This window comes from Apodemus sylvaticus, chromosome 10 (genome assembly GCF_947179515.1).
Source record: "Apodemus sylvaticus chromosome 10, mApoSyl1.1, whole genome shotgun sequence".
NCBI classification, from domain to species: Eukaryota; Metazoa; Chordata; class Mammalia; order Rodentia; family Muridae; genus Apodemus; species Apodemus sylvaticus.
This window is the reverse complement of record NC_067481.1, coordinates 79,299,717-79,318,569: the sequence shown is the minus strand read 5'-3', so window position 1 is coordinate 79,318,569 and position 18,853 is coordinate 79,299,717. Positions and strand designations below refer to the sequence as shown.

The following is an 18,853-nucleotide window of genomic DNA, read 5'->3' as shown; positions in this document are numbered from 1 at the left end:
AACCACATGGAACAATTGGTTTTTCTTGGGCAAAGGACTGCAATACATAGGAATGTTACACATTGACAGAAGCAGTACACAATGGCTAGTACATGTGTAATTGTCTCAGAGAAAGGCGATGAAGCCAGATGATAACCCACAGGAGTAAATGGAGAGACCTAGAAGTAGTAAATAATAGTGTTAATATCACTATATAAGTATTTACCTAATGCCCATTTACTTCTTGGTTTATCTAGTGAATATAAAACTCTATAAAGTAATACTAGGGTTTATAATATATGCAAATGTAGTTTTCCTAGTGATGGTAATAAAAGAGGGAAGATGAAAGGTATTATATAGAAGCAACATGGTAAAATGAATTATCTTTACTATAAATGTAAGCAGTGAGTTAAACTGGTGGCTCAATTTCTTAACCAGCTAATTCCCCAGTAACCATACACAGAGACTAAGATTTATTAAAATTGCCTTGATCCAAATACTGAGCAATCATGTGCTAGTTAGGCTTCCTCTTAGACAATATTCCCGTATTAACTTGGCTTCTTTAGTCCTTTCTTGATTCTGCTCTCTTCTAATGTTTCTCTCTCCACCTCCCTCATGGCTCCTTATTCCAGTTTCTCTCTCTTTCTCTACCCCTCCTAGAATTGGAAGCCCTACCTAGTTCTCTCTAAAGCTCTGTATTGTCTCATTGGCTTTTATTGGCAAGGTAGAGAATGAATGTGGAACAATGTTTATACAAACGAGACAGGAACATCTAAAATAAACATAACAAAGCCATTTTCAATTGAAACAAGATATGAGGGCAGAGAAATCAGCATTTGAATAACACACACACACACACACACACACACACACACACGAGTAAAGTTTACCCAGTACCAAAAAAATATGGTTAAGTGGTTAAGAGCACTGACTGCTCTTCCAAAGATTCTGAGTCAAATCCCAGCACCCACATGGTGACTCACAACCATCTGTAACAAGATCGGACTCCCTCTTCTGGAGTGTCTGAAGGCAGCTACAGTACTTACATATAATAAATAAATAAATTTAAAAAACCCAAACAAACAAAAAACATTATGCCCCTATTTCCTCCTTCTTTGTCTAATAAAAGGCTCTTTCCCTTATAATAATATATACAATAATAACAATTATGAAACAATTATAAAAACCATAAAGTATTACATACATTTACAATGTTAGTCCATAGTATTTGGCAATTAAGGAAAAATTTCTATTTTCTATCCTATCTTGGTGTATTTAAAGTTTTGTACCTAACTCAGATTTTATCCTAACTTGTATTACCAACATAAAAACATCTTCTTAAACCTAAAACATCTTAAATCCTAAACAACTCAAGCTTGATTATGAGACTATATCTAGTCCTCAAGCCCATCAGAGACCTGAGAAGGAATAATTGTTATCTGAGTAAGTACTAAGTGCAGGCCAGCAGCTTCTAAGAGTGTATAAAAGACAGACATAGATGGCTGCTGCCTGAACAGTTCCCAGAATTGTCTCTATAATGTTGGAGCATTCACCTTCAGCCTTCTGGCACAGGGCATCTGACAGACCTTATGACACAGGAATTGTGAAGGACTTGTTTACCTTGTCTTGGCAAAGCCTGACTTCCAGTTGGCCTCCAGTCGGCTTCCCTGTATCAGTTTGTCCTTCTGGACAACATTTTGTTTGTAGTTGTAGCACATACAGTTTCTTTGCTCAGTGGCTTGCCACAACTAAAGTAACTCCATGTGGAAGTTATTGATGTTCATCATCTTTGAAGTGGAGTGGAGGTTCTGTCAGAAGACCTGTCTCATAATCAAAAAGCATTTTAATAATGAAACAACTTTAAATGCCATGTTGTGTCAACCTCTGAGATTTTTGAAGACCAGCTATCTATAGTATATCTGAATTATCAAACATTGTTTATTCTTAGTTATTTACTATCTGAATAACCTTGAAAACAACTTGTAAATAACTCAACATTTTTATTATTAACATACAAAATAATAGATTTTACCTTGTTTTTACACACGAGTATCATCACATTGTTGATATTCATCCCACACTGCCTTCTCTCAAATCCCCTCTGTACTTCTCGCTCTCTTTCCTCACCCTCAGTTCTTTCCCAGTTCATGGCACATATGTTTATGTACACATGTGTGTACATGTGCATGTGTGTATGTGTAAATCTAGATACCATATGTAAAAGAAAGCATATAGTATTTGTCTTCCCTCCATTACTCCCCTGTTCTTCAGTTCCTTTAAAACCCTTCCTCTTTCTCATATTATCCCTCTGGTATGCTTATGACCTATGTATATATACTTTTTAAAATTCTAGATTCTTTTTTTTTTAATATTCCTTTTTTTAATGTCATGTATTCACCATTGCTCTCTTCAGAAACACCAGAAGAGGGCATCAGACCACATTACAGATAGTTGTGAGCCACCATGTGGTTGCTGGGAACTGAACTCAGGACCTCTGGAAGAGCAGTCAGTGCTCTTAACCACTGAGCCATCTCTGCAGCCCCAAATTCTAGATTCTTAACATGAGAGAGTATGCAGTATTTCTCTTTCTGAGATAGCTTATTATGCTTAGTATAACCCTCAGTTTCATCTATTTTCCTGTGAATGACATGCTATTGTTCTCTGTGGCTGAATAAAACTCCATTACACACACACACACACACACACACCCCACATCACATTTTATTTACCTATTCCTGTGTTAAATGGCCTCTAGGCTTATTCCATTTTGTTAGTAGACCCACTACAAATATGGATATGTAAGTATCTCTGTGTTTTATTTCTTAAAATGTGTACGATGGAGGAGTTAGAAGTGTAACTGGGTCTTGTGATAAGTTTTCAGTTTGGAGGTGGGGAGGTGATTGTTGTTTTAGGAATTTGCATACTGTTTTAATAGTGACTAATTTTACATTTCTGCCAGCAGTATACAAGGGTCCCTTTTCCACCATTCTTCTTTCCCCCCACATCCTCATCAGCATTTGTTGTTTGTAGTTTACTTGATGGTAGCCATGATAACTGGAGTAAGATGGACTTCCCATGTGGTTTTTAATTTGCCCTTTTTTTGGCTTAATTTTTCTTGATGTATTGACTTTCATCTTTCTTTGTGCATATCTTTACCAGTGGGATATGTTTCTTAGTAACTATAGATAGTTAGATCTTGTTTTTATTCACATAATCAACTATTTCATATCACTTGATTTGTGAATTGAGACTTTTTATATTTAAAGTATTACTGAAAATGTCTACCAATTCCTGTAACATTGTTGCTTGGGAATTTTTTTTTATCTGTACTAGTATTAAGAGGTTGCTGGTTCATTGTGCAGGATATGATGGATTCCCTCTTAGGTCTCCTTTGTTCATCTAGTCTTCATAAAGATTATTCCTTTTCTGTGTTCACATGACAGGCTGTCTTTCTTCTGAGTATAGTATTCCTGTTAGTATCTTTGTAGTGCTGGTGGGATGGTCATGAACTTCCCTAGTATCTGCTTGTCTTGAAATACATAGTATACCAGTGGTTTTCGACCTTCCTGATGCTGCAATGCTTTAATACAGTCTTTCATGTTGTGGTGACCCCAACCATAAAATTATTTTCATTGCTACCTAATAACTGTAATTTTGCTACTGTTATTAATCAAATGTAAATATCTGATGTGCAGGATATCTAGTATGTGTTCCCAAAGGGTTTTAGACCCACAGCTGAGAACTGCGGTAATAGTCAAGATGTCAGAAATACAAAGAAACTATTAAAAGTTTTAGGGGAAAACCGCCAATTCACCTACAAAGGCTACAAACACATCAGCTAATATCAGATTTCTTGCAAGTAACCTTAAACCTAGGTTAAGCATGGAATGATATATTTCAACCCTTGAAAATAAATGCCAATCAAGGTAGCTACATATCCAAGGACTGAAGAGATATCTCATCAGTTAAAATCACCAGCCACTTTCCCAGTGCACCAACATGGCAGCTCACAATGCTCTATAAATCTAGTCCCAGTGAATCTGATATTTTCATGTGGCTTCTATAAACTCTGCCTACATGTAGTACATAGATGTGTGCATGCCAAATGGCTATACATATAGAAACAATATACAAATTTTATTTTCTTAAAAAAAAAAACAACAGATTGCTATATCCAGTAAAAAACAATGGTGCAAAACTACGGTGTACAGAGAAACTAAGACAAAGCCATACTCTGAAGTTTTCGGACTTCAGCAGGGAAGAGGGGATGAATGTGCTGAGCACTGAAGTTACAGTTGGGGAAGGCACTGTGGTTAGCGGGTGCTGCCACACATTTGTTAACATCCTGGGCTGTAGCATCTGTATAGGCAAGTGCTTTTTAACAACACAGACTGAAATATGCTTTTAGACAGATTAGTTTGCTAGGGCTAATAGAAGAACACATCAGAAATGTGGTGGCTTAAATCAACAGTGATAGTTACTCCTAGAGTTCTGGAGTCTAGAAGTCTGAAATTAAGCTATTGACAGGGCTCTGCTCCATTCTGAAGACTCTAAGAAAGAATCTCTCTTCCTAGCTTTTTGGCAACCTTCAACTGCCCTCAGCTTATGGCTGTCTCACTGTTCTCATTCTGTATGCCTGTGTCTATCTGTGTCTTCTCATTGTTTTTCAATCTTTTGTATTGTATAGTGTGTGTGTGTGTGTGTGTGTGTGTGTGTGTGTGTGTGTGCACATCACATACACATGCACTCGCTCACACACATGGAGGTCAGAGGACAATCTTGGGTTTTGGACATTGTCTTCTACCTATTTGAGACAAGATCTCTTTTGTTGTTTGCCACTGCTTAAGTTGAGTCAGTTGGCCATTGGGCTCTCAGGATCCTACCTTTAGCTTGTTTTGGGTTCTATAGGAGTGTCAGCCTTGTGCTACTGCACTGGTCCTTATGTGGGTTATAGGGGTGTGAATTGCTCTCATGCTTTTATGGTAAGTACTTTCTTTGCCCACTGAACCACCTCCCCAGCCTGTTTCTTGTTTTTTTGGTTTGGTTTAGTTTTTTTTTTTTTTTTTTGGTTTGTTTGTTTTGTTTTTACAAAATATTCCATAGCTGTATACATTTTGTTTTTATAAGCACACAGGTAATTGGAATCATGTTCTGCTCAATAAAATGTCACGATGCAGTCACATCTGTAAAGACCTTATTTCCAAGTAGTCATATTTCAAGGTTCTAGGTAGACATGAATATTGAAGGGACATTCTTTAACCCACTGATTGAGCTTAAAACAAATCCAGTGGCTTTGTTTCCATGGCTCAAGGTGCACTTTATTTTGGAGCAGAAGACACACAGAACTTATGCCTTATAGGCCAGAGCAGTTAATGGAAGGGGAAGAGTTGTGAGGGATTCTGTGCTGTCATCTTGCACCTGCATTTCCCCAGCTCCTGGACATTCTCAACAGAGTTCTGAGTTGTTGTACCCTCACTCAGCTAGAGTTGAAGATGACCTGGGCTACCAGCTACAGTGGCCACTGTGGACTTAGTGACCAGCCCAGTGAGTGCAAAGTTCCAGAGTAGTAGATGTGAGGTTAGAGGATGAATCTTACTGCCTTCACCATGGAAAAGAAACTTGTAACTTTTTGTGACTGTGTTATTTAGTTTGTTATAGAAATGTCATATGCAAAAAAGGTAACAGTATAGCATAATGTGCCCACATGCTGGCACCTAGCTTCAGAAGTTGACATTTTACTATTCTTGCTTCTTCAGTTTCTTCTTACTTTGGGAACAAGGATGTATTTTAGAGCCAATCTCAGATTTCATATAGCTCACATACAGTGCAGTACAGTTTCATACTTACCCATGCAGCCTCAGCTAAAATCCAAACTCCAAATATAATCAATTTTTTTCTGTTGGTGTTCAAAAAGTTTCATATTTCAGGAGGACACTTTTAGTTTCAACCGTGGGGAACAGAAATGTTTGTGAAGAAATCCTATGCAAATCTCCAAAACTCCAAAGCAAAACAAGGCTCAGGGCTGGGGAGACAGTTCAGTGGGTAAAGGCTCTTGTTACCAAGCTTAATGACTTGAATTCATACCTGGAACCTACACATCATGGAAAGAGAGAACCAACTCCCAAAAGTTGTCTTTCCACCCCCACACATGCACAGTAGTACAGGTGTCCCTTCCCCAGAGTAAGTATAAACCACACATCCAGGAATCAGGTCACTTCTGGGTCTAAACATTTTGAATAAATAATACACTGCATACATAAACACACACATACATGCTTACTTGTTACATACTTACAAAATGACTTCCTATCGTCTCATAGCTGAAATTTTTATGTGCCTTATTATTAACCAACAATTCATCTGCCTTTGCTTTTCCTTTATCATCTCAAACCTATCTTTTTACAAGTAGTGTGTAAATCAAGAACCAACCAAATTATCCACATTGCTTGGATTGTCTCCACCAATGGTGCCCTGCCTTCTTCAGTGCTGTATATTTGCTAAAAAACAAAAACTTAGCTGCATCTTGGATGTGGCTTTTTGCATTCTGGGGGATGGACCTGTAGACCCAAGTTCTTTTTTGTCTCTTCCTCCTCCCTACCCTTCCTTTCCCCCTCTTGCTCCTTCTCGTAGTGATAGCTCATAGGTAGTGTGTTTCATTAAGGAGTATGTAAAACTGGTTTTCTCTCTAATGACATTACGAATGCCCTATGGATCCATGTGGTGTTGGCATGGCTGTGTCTCCACTCCCCTCCCTGCTGAGCCAGTGCATAGTCAGCTCCTGGCAGTGTGCTGGATGCACAAGAGCCTTACCAGCCTGCGGGTTGCAAGCCCTTTGGGGGTTGTATAGTTCATAACAGTGACAAAATTACAGTCATAAAGTAGCAATGAAATAATTGTGTAGTATGGGGAGGGTCAGCATAACCCGAGGAACTGTGTATTAAATGGTCACAGCATTAGGAAGGTTGAGAATGCACTAGAACTTGAAAAAAAAATACAAGTGTGTAGGCCCTGCCCTAGGTGGAGGAAACCAGAAGCTATGGGTAGAGCCTTAGCCACAGCATTCCTTTGTATCTGGGACTTAAGGTTTGTATCTTTATGGAACTTGATGCATCTACACAGTATGTAGGTAGTAAAGGATAATAAAACATTTTCATCTCATGTTATATGCTTGGAATTTCACTCTTCTAGCCATTTTGAAATTCAGCACAGATTGTTTTAACCAGTAGTTACCTAGTAGTTCTAGAGAAGAACCAGTATTCTGCCACTCTGTGTTTTGGTGCCAGTCTCCAACCATCAGATTCCATTGTTCTTCCAAGACCAATTTACTAGTTTCTACAAATGACTGATATCATGTCATTTGTGTTTCTGTCTGGCTTTTTCACTTAACATAATTCCCATTTCTCCTCATGTTGCTGCAAATGGTTTTTAGTATTCCATTCTTTTTATGATTGAATAGTATTCTAGTGTGTAATGATACCACAGCATTCTTATCTGTTCATCCATTGAAGGACATTGGACTGATTGTGTATTTGTGAATAGTGCAATAAAAAAATATAGGAACATAATATCTTATGGTGTAATGACCTCAGCTATGAATGAGTCTTACCTAGTTGGGGACTTGCATATGGCCATTTGATTATTTCCTTTTCTTGGTATTTAGTGCCAAATATCAATCCGTTGTTGAATGAATAATTTGCAAGTGTTTTCCCCACTCCGTAGACTCCCATTTCTTTACTGTGTGAGAACCTCTTAGTTCATCATCCTGTTTGTCTGTTTTCATTGTCTGTGCCTTTGGGTCCTGTCATTAAAACCAAGTCATCACCTACATCACACCAGGGGATAGAAGCCTTCCTCCTGCCCCTGCAGTGATGGTGTAAGTTCATGTTTCCCATGGAGGCCTTTGCTCCGCAGTCAGCAGAGGATGGATGCGGTGTTCTGCTGCCTGTGAATCATTCCAGCACTGTTTAGTAAAAGACCGAGTTTTCTTTGTCCGGCTTACTCTGTTTTATGTTTATGACTTTTGTGAATGTGTTGTTCTCTAAGTTTTCTTTTCACTAATTTTGTTGCATGGCCTGTGTTTGGAATCTTAGAGCACACCAAAATGATGGGGAAGGATGCAAGGGTGAGGTCACCTGTGGTTATATACTGAGCTCAAGGGTGGCCACAGCTGCACAGAGAAAGCCCTACTTCTGTACACTTAGTACATGTTCATCAGCTTTACTAATTTTTTTTGAGACAGAGTTTCTCTATATAGTCCTGGCTGTCCTGGAACTCACTCTGTAGACCAGGCTGGCCTTGAACTCAGAAATCTGCCTGCCTCTGCCTCCCAGAGTGCTGGGATTACAGGCGTGCACCACCACCTCCTGGCTCAGCTTTACTAATTTTATGTATGAGTTCTAACAGCTTTTTGATAGGGAATTTAGGTTTTTCCATATGTAAAATTATGCCATATGCAAATATGGATAATTTAACTTTCAGTCTAGATATTCTATTTTCTCTTTCCTCGTACTCATGCTAAGACTTTTCAGTACTGTGTTAAATAAGAACAGTAAAATGAGATACCTTTGAGGTTTACAACCTTAGAGGAAATGTTTGCAATTTCCTTGGTTAGTGTCATGGGCTGTGAGGTTTGCGTACATAGCCTTTATTTAGTATTTAGAGGATTTCCTTCTATATATGATCTGGTAAAAGTGTTTTATCATGATAAATATTGAATCTTATTGCACACTCTTTGTGTATGGAGATGAAATATATTACAGTTCTGAATTGTGGTGATGTGTTTTGCTTATTGGTTTGTATATGTTGAATCTTTGAATTTCATTTTATCATGGAGTTTGATCTTTTCCATGTACCAATATATATAGGTCAGTAGTATTTTATTGAGAAATTTTGCAGGCATGTTTATCCAAAACTGGGTCTATAGTTTTTCTGATTTTCATACCAGTGTAATGAGAAAAGCTGGACCTATAAAAGGGCAGAATTCCTTCAATTTCAATTTTTTGAATAGTTTTCAAAGAATTGGAACTAGTTCTCTAAATGAACAGTCTAATTCAGTAGTCAATTCCTTAAGTCTTGGAAGGTTCTTTACACTGAAGGAAGGCTTCTTTCTTCTCCCCCTGGCCCAGTTTACTTTTCTGAGGTTTGTTTCTGGGTAGCCAGCTGCACTGTTTTCAGTGAACTCAAACCTTGGTCCTCCTGCCACTTGCACCTGTGTCCTGGAGTTATAAACAAGCCGCCAAGCTGCTTCCGTTCATGATTGACTCCATGGTGGTGATCTGTATGTGCTGCTCATGGACTCATCTGTTCTTCTAGGTTTCAGGTTCTTTCAGTATGCAGTTTCTCATGAATATCTAGACCGGAAGTTAAAGGGTCTCATTATGACCCTTTGTGTTTCTGGACTGTTACATTGTGACATTATCTTTTTCATCTTTGATTTTGAGTCTCTCTCTCTCTCTCTCTCTCTCTCTCTCTCTCTCTCTCTCTCTCTCTCTCTCTCTCCCTGACTCTCTCCCTCTCTCCCTCTCTCTCTCTCCCTGCCACCCACCACCCAGTGTGTTTGTGTGTGTCTTTCTTGAAGTTTGACCATCTTGTTTTCCTCATTGCTCATCTTTTCTTTTAGTTTATCTCTTCCCTATCTCTTTGTTTCTACTCATTTTTTGATGTGTTTTGTTGTTGCTTTTCTTAGCCCTTGAGATGCCCTGCTCAGCACTGGCAGTGCACTGGCTTTAGGTTGTCTGGTTTTTTTTTGTTTTTTTTTTTTTTGATGTCTCAGGATATTACCATATCTTTCTCTTTGGTTATATTACACAGTTTGGGGAGGTTTGTTTTCTTTCTTTCTTTTTTTTTTTTAAAGATTTATTTATTTATTATATGTAAGTGCACTGTAGCTGTCTTCAGATACACCAGAAGAGGGCGTCAGATCTTGTTACGAATGGTTGTGAGCCACCATGTGGTTGCTGGGATTTGAACTCAGGACCTTCAGAAGAACAGTCCCTTTCCCCCCCTATATTCTTTGTTTACATTCCAAATGATATCCCCTTTCCCGGTTCCTCCCTCCCCATAAGTCCCATAAGCTCTCTTCCCTGTGCCCATTCTCCAGTCACCCCCTCCCATTTCTCTGTCCTGGTACTCCCCTACAATGCTAGATAAAGCCTTTCCCAGATCAGGGCCCTCTCCTTCCTTCCTTCTTGGGAATCATTTGATAAGTTAATTGTCTTGAGTATTCAGAGCTTCTGGGCTAATTAATATCCACTTATCAGTGATTGCATTCCATGTGTATTCTTTTGTGATTGGGTTACCTTACTTAGGATGATATTTTCCAGTTCCAACCATTTGTCTAAAAATTTGATGAATTCATTGTTTTTAATTGCTGAGTAGTATTCCATTGTGTAAATATACCACATTTTCTGTATCCATTCCTCCATTGAGGGACATCTGGGTTCTTTCCAGCTTCTGGCTATTATAAACAAGGCTGCTGTGAACATAGTGGAACATGTGTCCTTATTGCATGTCAGGGACTCCTCTGGGTATATGTCCGGGAGTGGTATAACAGGGTCCTCCAGAAGTGTCATACCCAGTTTTCTGAGAAAACGCCAGATTGATTTCCAGAGTGGTTGTACCAGCTTGCAATCCCACCAGCAGTGGAGGAGTGTTCCTCTTTCTCCTCATCCTCACCAACACCTGCTGTCTCCTGAGTTTTTAATCTTAGCCATTCTAACTGGTGTGAGGTGACATCTCAGGGTTGTTTTTATTTGCATTTCCCTAATGATTAATGATGTTGAACATTTCTTAAGGTGCTTCTCAGCCATTCAAAATTCTTCATGTGAAAATTCTTTGTTTAGCCCTGTACCCCATTTTTTAATAGGGTTATTTGGCTCTCTGGACTCTTAACTTTTTGAGTTTTTTGTATATATTGGATATTAGCCCTCTGTTGGATGTAGGTAAAGATCTTTTCCCAATTTGTTGGTTGCTGTTTTGTCCTTTGGACAGTGTCCTTTGCCTTACAGAAACTTTGTAATTCTATGAGGTCCCATTTGTTGATTCTTGATCTTAGAGCATAAGCTATTGGTGTTCTGTTCAGGAACTTTTCCCCTGTGCCCATGTCATCAAAGGTCTTCCCCAGTTTCTTTTTCTATTAGTTTCAGTGTGTCCGGTTTTATGTGGAGGTCCTTGATGCACTTGGAGTTGAGCTTAGTACCAGGAGATAAGAATGGATCTATTTGGATTCTTCTGCGTGCTGACCTCCAGTTGAACCAGCATCATTTGTTGAAAAGGCTATCTTTTTTTCCACTGGATGGTTTTAGCTACTTTGTTGAAGATCAAGTGACCATAGGTGTGTGGGTTAATTTCTAGGTCTTCAATTCTATTTCATTGATCTACCTGCCTGTCACTGTACCAATACCAGGTAGTTTTTAACACTATTGCTCTGTAGTACTGCTTGAGGTCCAGGATATTGGTTCCCCCAGAAGTTCTTTTACTGTTGAGAATAGTTTTAGCTATCCTGGGTTTTTTGTTATTCCAGATGAATTTGAGAATTGCTCTTTCTAACTCTATAAAGAACTGAGTTGGGATTTTGATGGGGATTGCATTGAATCTGTATATTGCTTTTGGCAAGATAGCCATTTTTTACTATATTAATCCTGCCAATTCACGAGCATGGAAGATTTTTCCATTTTCTGAGGTCTTCTTTAATTTCCTTCTTCAGAGACCTGAAGTTCTTGTCATACAGATCTTTCACTTGTTTGGTTAGAGTCACACCAAGATACTTTATGTTGTTTGTGGTTATTGTGAAAAGTGTCATTTTTCTAATTTCTTTCTCAGCCTGCTTATCCTTTGAGTATAGGAAGGCTACTGATTTGCCTGAGTTGATTTTATAACCATCTGCTTTCCAGAAATTGTTTATCAGCTGTAGCAGTTCTCTGGTGGAGTTTTTTGGGTCACTTAAGTATGCTATCATATCATCTGCAAATAGTGATAGTTTGACTTCTTCCTTTCCAATTTGTATATCTTTGACCTCCTTATGTTGTTTAATTGCTCTATCTAGAACTTCAAGTACTATATTGAAAAGATATGGAGAGAGGGGACAGCCTTGTCTAGTCTCTGATTTTAGTAGGATTGCTTCAAGTTTCTCTCCATTTAGTTTGATGTTGGCTACCGGTTTGCTGTATATTGCTTTTACTATGTTTAGGTATGGGCCTTGAATTCCTGTTCTTTCCAAGACTTTAAGCATGAAAGGATGCTGAATTTTGTTAAAAGCTTTTTCAGTATCTAATGAAATGACCATGTGGTTTTTTTATTTGAGTTTGTTTATATAGTGTATTGCATTGATGGATTTCCGTATATTGAACCATTCCCTGCATCCCTGGGATGAAGCCTACTTGATCATGGTGGATGATCGTTTTGATGTGTTCTTGGATTCGGTTGGCAAGAATTTTTTTCTTTTTTTTTTTATTCGATATATTTTTTATTTACATTTCAAATGATTTCCCCTTTTCTAGACCCCCCCACTCCCCGAAAGTCCCATCAGCCCCCAGTTGGCAAGAATTTTGAGTATTTTTGCATCGATATCCATTAGGGAAATTGGTCTGAAGTTCTCTTTCTTTGTTGGATCTTTGTGTGGTTTGGTATCAGCGTAATTGTGGCTTCATAGAATGAGTTGGGTAGTATTCCTTCTGTTTATATTTTGTGGAATAGTTAGTATTCCTTCTGTTTATATTTTGTGGAATAGTTTGAAGAGTATTGGTGTTAGGTCTTCTTTGAAGGTCTGATAGAATTCTGCACTAAAACCATCTGGTCCCATGCTTTTTTTTGGTTGGAAGACTTTCAATGACCACTTCTATTTCTTTAGGGGTTATGGGACTGTTTAGATGATCTATTTGATCCTGATTTAATTTTGGTATTTGGTATCTGTCTAGGAAATTATCCATTTCCTCCAGATTCTCCAGTTGTGTTGAGTATAGGTTTTTGTAGTAGGATCTTGTGATTTTTTGAATTTCCCCAGTTTCTGTTGTTATATCTCCTTTTTCACTTCTAATTTTGTTAATTTGGATACTGTCTCTGTGCCCTCTGATTAGTCTAGCTAAGGGTTTATCTATCTTGATTTTCTCGAAGAACCAGCTCCTGGTTTTGTTGGTTCTTTGTATGGTTCTCTTTGTTTCTACTTGATTGATTTCAGCCCTGAGTTTGATGATTTTCTGTCTTCTACTCCTCTTTGGTGAATTAGCTTCTTTTTGTTTCAGGGCTTTAAGGTATGCCACTAAGCTGCTAGTGTATGTTCCTCCAGTTTCTTTTTGGAGGCACTCAGTGCTATGAGTTTTCCTCTTAGCACTGCTTTTACTGTGTCCCATTAATTTGTGTATGTTGTACCTTCATTTTCAGTAAATTCTAGAAAGTCTTTGATTTCTTTCTTTATTTCTTCCTTGACCAAGGTATCATTGAGTAGAGTATTGTTCAGCTTCCATGTGTATGTGGACTTTCTGTTGGTTTTGTTGCTATTGAAGACCACTCTTAACTCCATAGTGATCTGATAGGAGGCATGGGGATTAGTTCGATCTTCTTATATCTGTTGAGGTCTGTCTTGTGACCAATTATATGGTTGATTTTGGAGAAGGTACCATGAGGTACTGAGAAAAATGTATATTCTTTTGCTTTAGGATGAAATGTTCTATATATATCTGTTAAATCCAGTTGGTCCAAAGCTTCAATTAGTTTCACTGTGTCCCTGTTTAGTTTCTGTTTTCCTGATCGGTCTATTGAGGAGAGTGGAATGTTGAAGTCACCCACAATTATTGTGTTAGGTGCAATGTGTGTGTTGAGCTTTAGTAAAGTTTCTTTTATGAATGAGGGTGCCCTTGCATTTGGAGCATAGATGTTCAGAATAGAGAGTTTTTCTTGGTGGATTTTTCCTTTGATCAGTAAGAAGTGTCCTTCTGTGTCCCTTCTGATGACTTTAGGTTGAAAGTCAATTTTATCTGTTATTAGAATGGCTACTCTGGCTTGTTTCCTGAGACCATTTGCTTGTAAAATTGTTTTCCAGCCTTTTACTTTGATTGAGGTAGTGTTTGTCTTTGACACAGAGGTGTGTTTCCTGTATGCAGCAAAATGTAGGATCCTGTTTATGTATCCAGTCTATGAATTGAGTCCATTGTGTTAAGAGATATTAAGGAATAGTGATTATTTCTTCCTGTTATTTTTGATGTTATTTTTATGTTTGAGTGGTTATCTTCTTTTGGGTTTGATGAAAGAAGGTTACTATCTTGCTTTTTACAGGGTGTAGTTTCCCTCCTTGTATTGGCGTTTTCCACCTATTATCCTTTGTAGGGTTTCCTTTGTGGAAAGATATTGTGTAAATTTGGTTTTGTCATGGAATATCTTGGTTCCTCCATCTATGGTGATTGACAGTTTTGCTGGGTATAGTAGTCTTGGCTGGCATTTGTGTTCTTTTAGGGTCTGCATGAGATCTGCCCAGGATCTTCTAGCTTTCATGGTCTCTGTTGAGAAGTCTGGTGTAATTCTGATAGGTCTTCCTTTATGTTACTTGGCCCTTTTCTCTTACTGCCTTTAATATTCTTTCTTTGTTTAGTACATTTGGGGTTTTGATTATTATGACAGGGTTTTGATTATTATATGATAATTATGTATTTCTGTTCTGGTCCAGTCTGTTTGAGTTCTGTGGACTTCTTGTATGGTCATGGGCATCTCTCTCTCTTTAGGTTAGGGAAGGTTTCTTCCATAATTTTGTTGAAGATAATTGCTGGCCCTTTAAGTTGTGAATCTTCACTCTCATCTATACCTATAATCCTTAGGTTTGGTCTTCTCATTGTGTCCTGGATTTCCTGGATGTTTTGGGTTACAAGCTTTTTGCATTTTGCAGTTTCTTTGACTGTTGAGTCAATGCTTTCTATGGTATCTTCCGCATCTGAGATTCTTTCTTCCATCTCTGGTATTCTGTTGTTGATATTTGCGTCTATGACCCCTGATTTCTTCCCAAGGTTTTCTATCTCCAAAGTTGTCTTCCTTTGTGATTTCTTAGTTTTCTCTACTTCTGTTTTTAGATCCTGGATGGTTTTGCTCAGTTCCTTCACTTTTTGGTTTGTGTTTTCCTGTCATTTTTAAAGAGATTTTTGTGTTTTCTCTTTCATGTCTTCTGCCTGTTGACCCAAGTTCTCCTGTATTTCTTTAAGTGATTTTTGCATTTCCTCTTTATTGGCCTCTATCTGTTGACCCATATTCTCCTGAATTTCTTTAAATGATTTTTGTGTTTCCCTTGTAAGGGCTTCTAACTTTTGATTCATTTTCCCTATATTTCTTTGAGATTTATTTATGTCCTTCTTGTGTTTCTCTAACAGCATCATGACCAGTGATTTTAAATCCAAATCTTGTTTTTCTGGTGTGTTGGAGTATCCAGGACTTTCTGTTGTTGGAGAATTGGGTTTGGATGCTGCCATATTGCCTTGATTTCTGCTAGTAACGTTCCTGTGTTTGCCTTTTGCCATCTGGTTATTTCTGGTGTTAGTTGGTCCTATTGTCATTGTCTGGTGCTTGAACTTCCTATAAGCCTGTATGGCTATTTCTGCTCCTCTGGATGACTGGGTTTCCCCTGGCACAGATTGCTGATGGGCTGCCCTACTCTTGAGTGCCATTGGAGCCCTGGTGTGCCTTGCCCCAAGCAATGTTATATTCAGAGTTGTCTCTGTGTACCTGGAGCTGCCTATCCTGTCTGACTGGGAACTAAGATGGCGGCAGGGAGCCCCCTCCAAGTGCGGATTACTCTGCAGGGCAAACGACCCATGACAGGCTGACACACAGACGAACAGCAGAGCTGCCCAGGTCTTGGGCACAGGCAGAAGCCTGGCAGTCTGTGTCCCAAGTGATGTTAAACTCAGGATATCTCTGTACCTGGAGCTGCCTGTCCTGTCCTACTGGGAGCGAAGACGGCGGCAGGCCAGTCGGTGCTCTTAACAGCTGAGTCATCTCTCCTGCCCCAGGAGGTTTGTTTTCACTTACTGCCAGAAAATGTTTATTTTCCTTTTAATTTTTCCAATTACCCATGAGTTTATATCTCCCTGTATCCACTATTTTTACACTTTCCATTCTTCTTCTTGCTATTGATTTGTAAGTTTTATCCCATTGTGATCTGAGGAGGTGCATGATACTATTTCAGTTTTAAAAACATTATCAACACTTGATTTAGGGTGTAATGACTGTATGAATTATTCTAGAGGATATTCCATGTGGTGCTGAGAAGAGTGTGTTCTGTTCTGTTGGATTAAATGTAAATGCTTTAAGGTCCATGTGCTCTGTGTGAAATCCTCAGCCAGTGCCTAGAAAGCATACAATATTCTTTCTGTGTATTGGCTAATATTATTATTCTAATCAAGTCAACAGATGTTTTTCCTAATGGAGGGAATGCTTTTACACCAGTATAACCCTGGACCAGCTTTGACATAATTGACTTGTGAAATAACACTAACTTATTTTTTCCATATAGTACAGTCATGCAATATTGGTGTTTCAAACTATAGCACATGTCTGATATATATCAAGATTTTAAGGTTTTTAAATTTTCTACCATGCCTTGAAACTGGATCTTTTGAAAGATAGTTACTAATTGAGCAGTTATGTCTGCATTAAAAGAAGACTTTACATGGGAAGTAGATTTGATATGCTGTCTGACATCTGCATAGAGTTCAGTGGATGGAAGACCCCGAAGGCAGAGAGCTGTGTGAACAAAGTCACGGCAGTGAGAGTGACAGTATCTCAGGGCACATGCTTTAACTTCTAAGTCTCCAAAGTAGAGTGATGCAGTATGGTTGTAAACCAAATCAAAATGTAAGTACTGACTTCTATCTGTGGTGTTCAGTGTTAGCAAGATTCCTTGTATTGCAAGGCTTGGAAGTGGGACATCTTCAGAGAGTTTGAGACAGTGGTTAGCTACATCGTCATACATTTGAAAGGAAAGAGAGTTGGCCTTCCATCCTATCATCCATCCTCCCTTCCTCCTCTTTTTCTTCTCTCCCCTGTCCTCTTCCTTCCTCATTCAGAAGATGTGCAGTGACTGGCATTCCATGGGCTTTGCAAATGAATGTGATCATTGTGTTGGCTGTCACTAGGTGGCGAGCACGAGCCCAAGTTCTGTGAAATTCCTCTTCACCTCCAAAGAGATTAATACTTAGAGAATTGGCGACAGGATTTGAGTGACAAGATTATTAGTTTTGCCTTTCAAAAGTCAGTTGTAAAACTGCAGAAGTTTTTTTTTTTTTCACAGTCTTGCTCCACGGTGTTTTGCTTGTTTGCAAACGCCCTTTGAAAGCAGGCTGCGCTATCAGTTTTAATACCTTATAGTGCAAAGAATATTCTAAATGTACTTTGTTACAGTGTCACTTGTAAAATGAAGCTGGAGTTTTCTGTTCCAGGGCTTCAGTAGTTAGCAGCTCTTCCTTTCAGCCTCTTCTAGAACAGGAGGCACTTTAGAGTTTACCCTTTTACACCCACCTGCCCTTTTCATTGTCACACAGCTTGTGTTTCCATTTCCAACACTGTGTGGTGTGAGGTAGTGTCGAGGCCAGGGTGGTTCCATCTTTATCCTGGTTATCAGGTAAGGAGCTAGAAACTAGGAAGAGGTGATCATGCTGGGGCGGCAGCCATCCAAACTACCTTTGTATTTTGGGTGGGGGTGGACAGGCAGTGGGAAGATGCCAAAGAAATGTTTTCCAAGCCCATGGGGGATGCAGTTAATCATAGTCTGTGGGCCCGGCATTGTGGGAAGAGCTGATGTCATTCTTGTTTGTCTTTGTGTTTCTGTTACAGCACGTGCCCTTATAGTCGGCCTCCCTTTGGCTATGGAAATTTTCCAAGTTCAATGCCAGAATGTCTTGGTTATTATGAAGACAGGTACCAAAAACATGAGGCTATCTTTTCAGCTTTAAATAGAGACTATCCTTTCAGAGACTATGCAGATGAGCACACACACAGTGAAGACTCTCGGAGCTGTGAGAGCGTGGATGGGCCCCCTTACTACAGCAGCCACGGGCACGGTGGGGAGGAGTACTTGAATCCCATGCCTCCGCTGGACATTGGAGCCTTGGAGAATGTCTTCACAGCCCCAGCCTCAGCTCCCTCTGGGGTCCAGCAAGTCAATGTCACTGACAGCGACGAGGAGGAAGAAGAAAAAGTGCTCAGGAATTTATAGTTTAAAACAAATATGCGCAGAAAATAAACATTTCTTAAAATATATTCTGGGTCAGTTGGTGTGAGAAAAAAAAGCCTAGAATGCTTTGCTGAGCGTTTTCAGCCATGATCTGAGGAGTCAGAACCAAGTGCCATTCATGTCTTCCTAAGCCCTCCTTAGTGACCCTGGACGCCCGATGCTGCGGCAGAGGGATCGTAAATCTAAAGTAGTTACATTCATGGCTGAATTTTGCACCAACATGTGATAGCATTTTGTTATCGTGGAAAATGCGAAATACAGAAAGCTTCCCGTGGCATGTGAGGACACATGTGAGTATATCTTCATGGCAAGTGTGACTAGCATTTTATCTCAGGGTACATTATCTTATTTTTCTGAAAAAATTTTGGTGTTTATATATTTATGGATGTTGTCAGTTTTTATGTAACATTTTGAAAATATTTTGATAACTTGTAGACATGGACTAGAACTCAGTTGCTAAATTTAATTTACACTAATAACCAATATAAGTTAAAAATGTATTTTAATGACACCTGGGCAGTTCCTTCAGATATAGTCATTTCTGTTACTGAACATTTTATCATCATTTTAACTATCTTTCCCATTTGGTATGCATTGTTATATTGTTGTTGTAACTAAATAAACAGATGAAAACGCTCTTGTTAAATGTTTTCTGTTGAGAGGAGG

The 18,853-nt window shown here is 38.9% G+C and overlaps 1 protein-coding gene across 1 annotated transcript in view; it reads left to right on the top strand.

The window, feature by feature from the left end:
• Sox30 (SRY-box transcription factor 30) overlaps positions 1–18,548 on the top strand; it is a 38,075-nt gene extending 19,527 nt beyond the window's left edge. The window contains exon 5 of the mRNA XM_052195870.1: positions 17,788–18,548. Within this exon, the coding sequence (XP_052051830.1) occupies positions 17,788–18,169 (382 nt within the window). The 3' untranslated portion in view covers positions 18,170–18,548. The remainder of the gene's footprint in view (positions 1–17,787) is intronic.
• Positions 18,549–18,853: the final 305 nt, after the last annotated feature.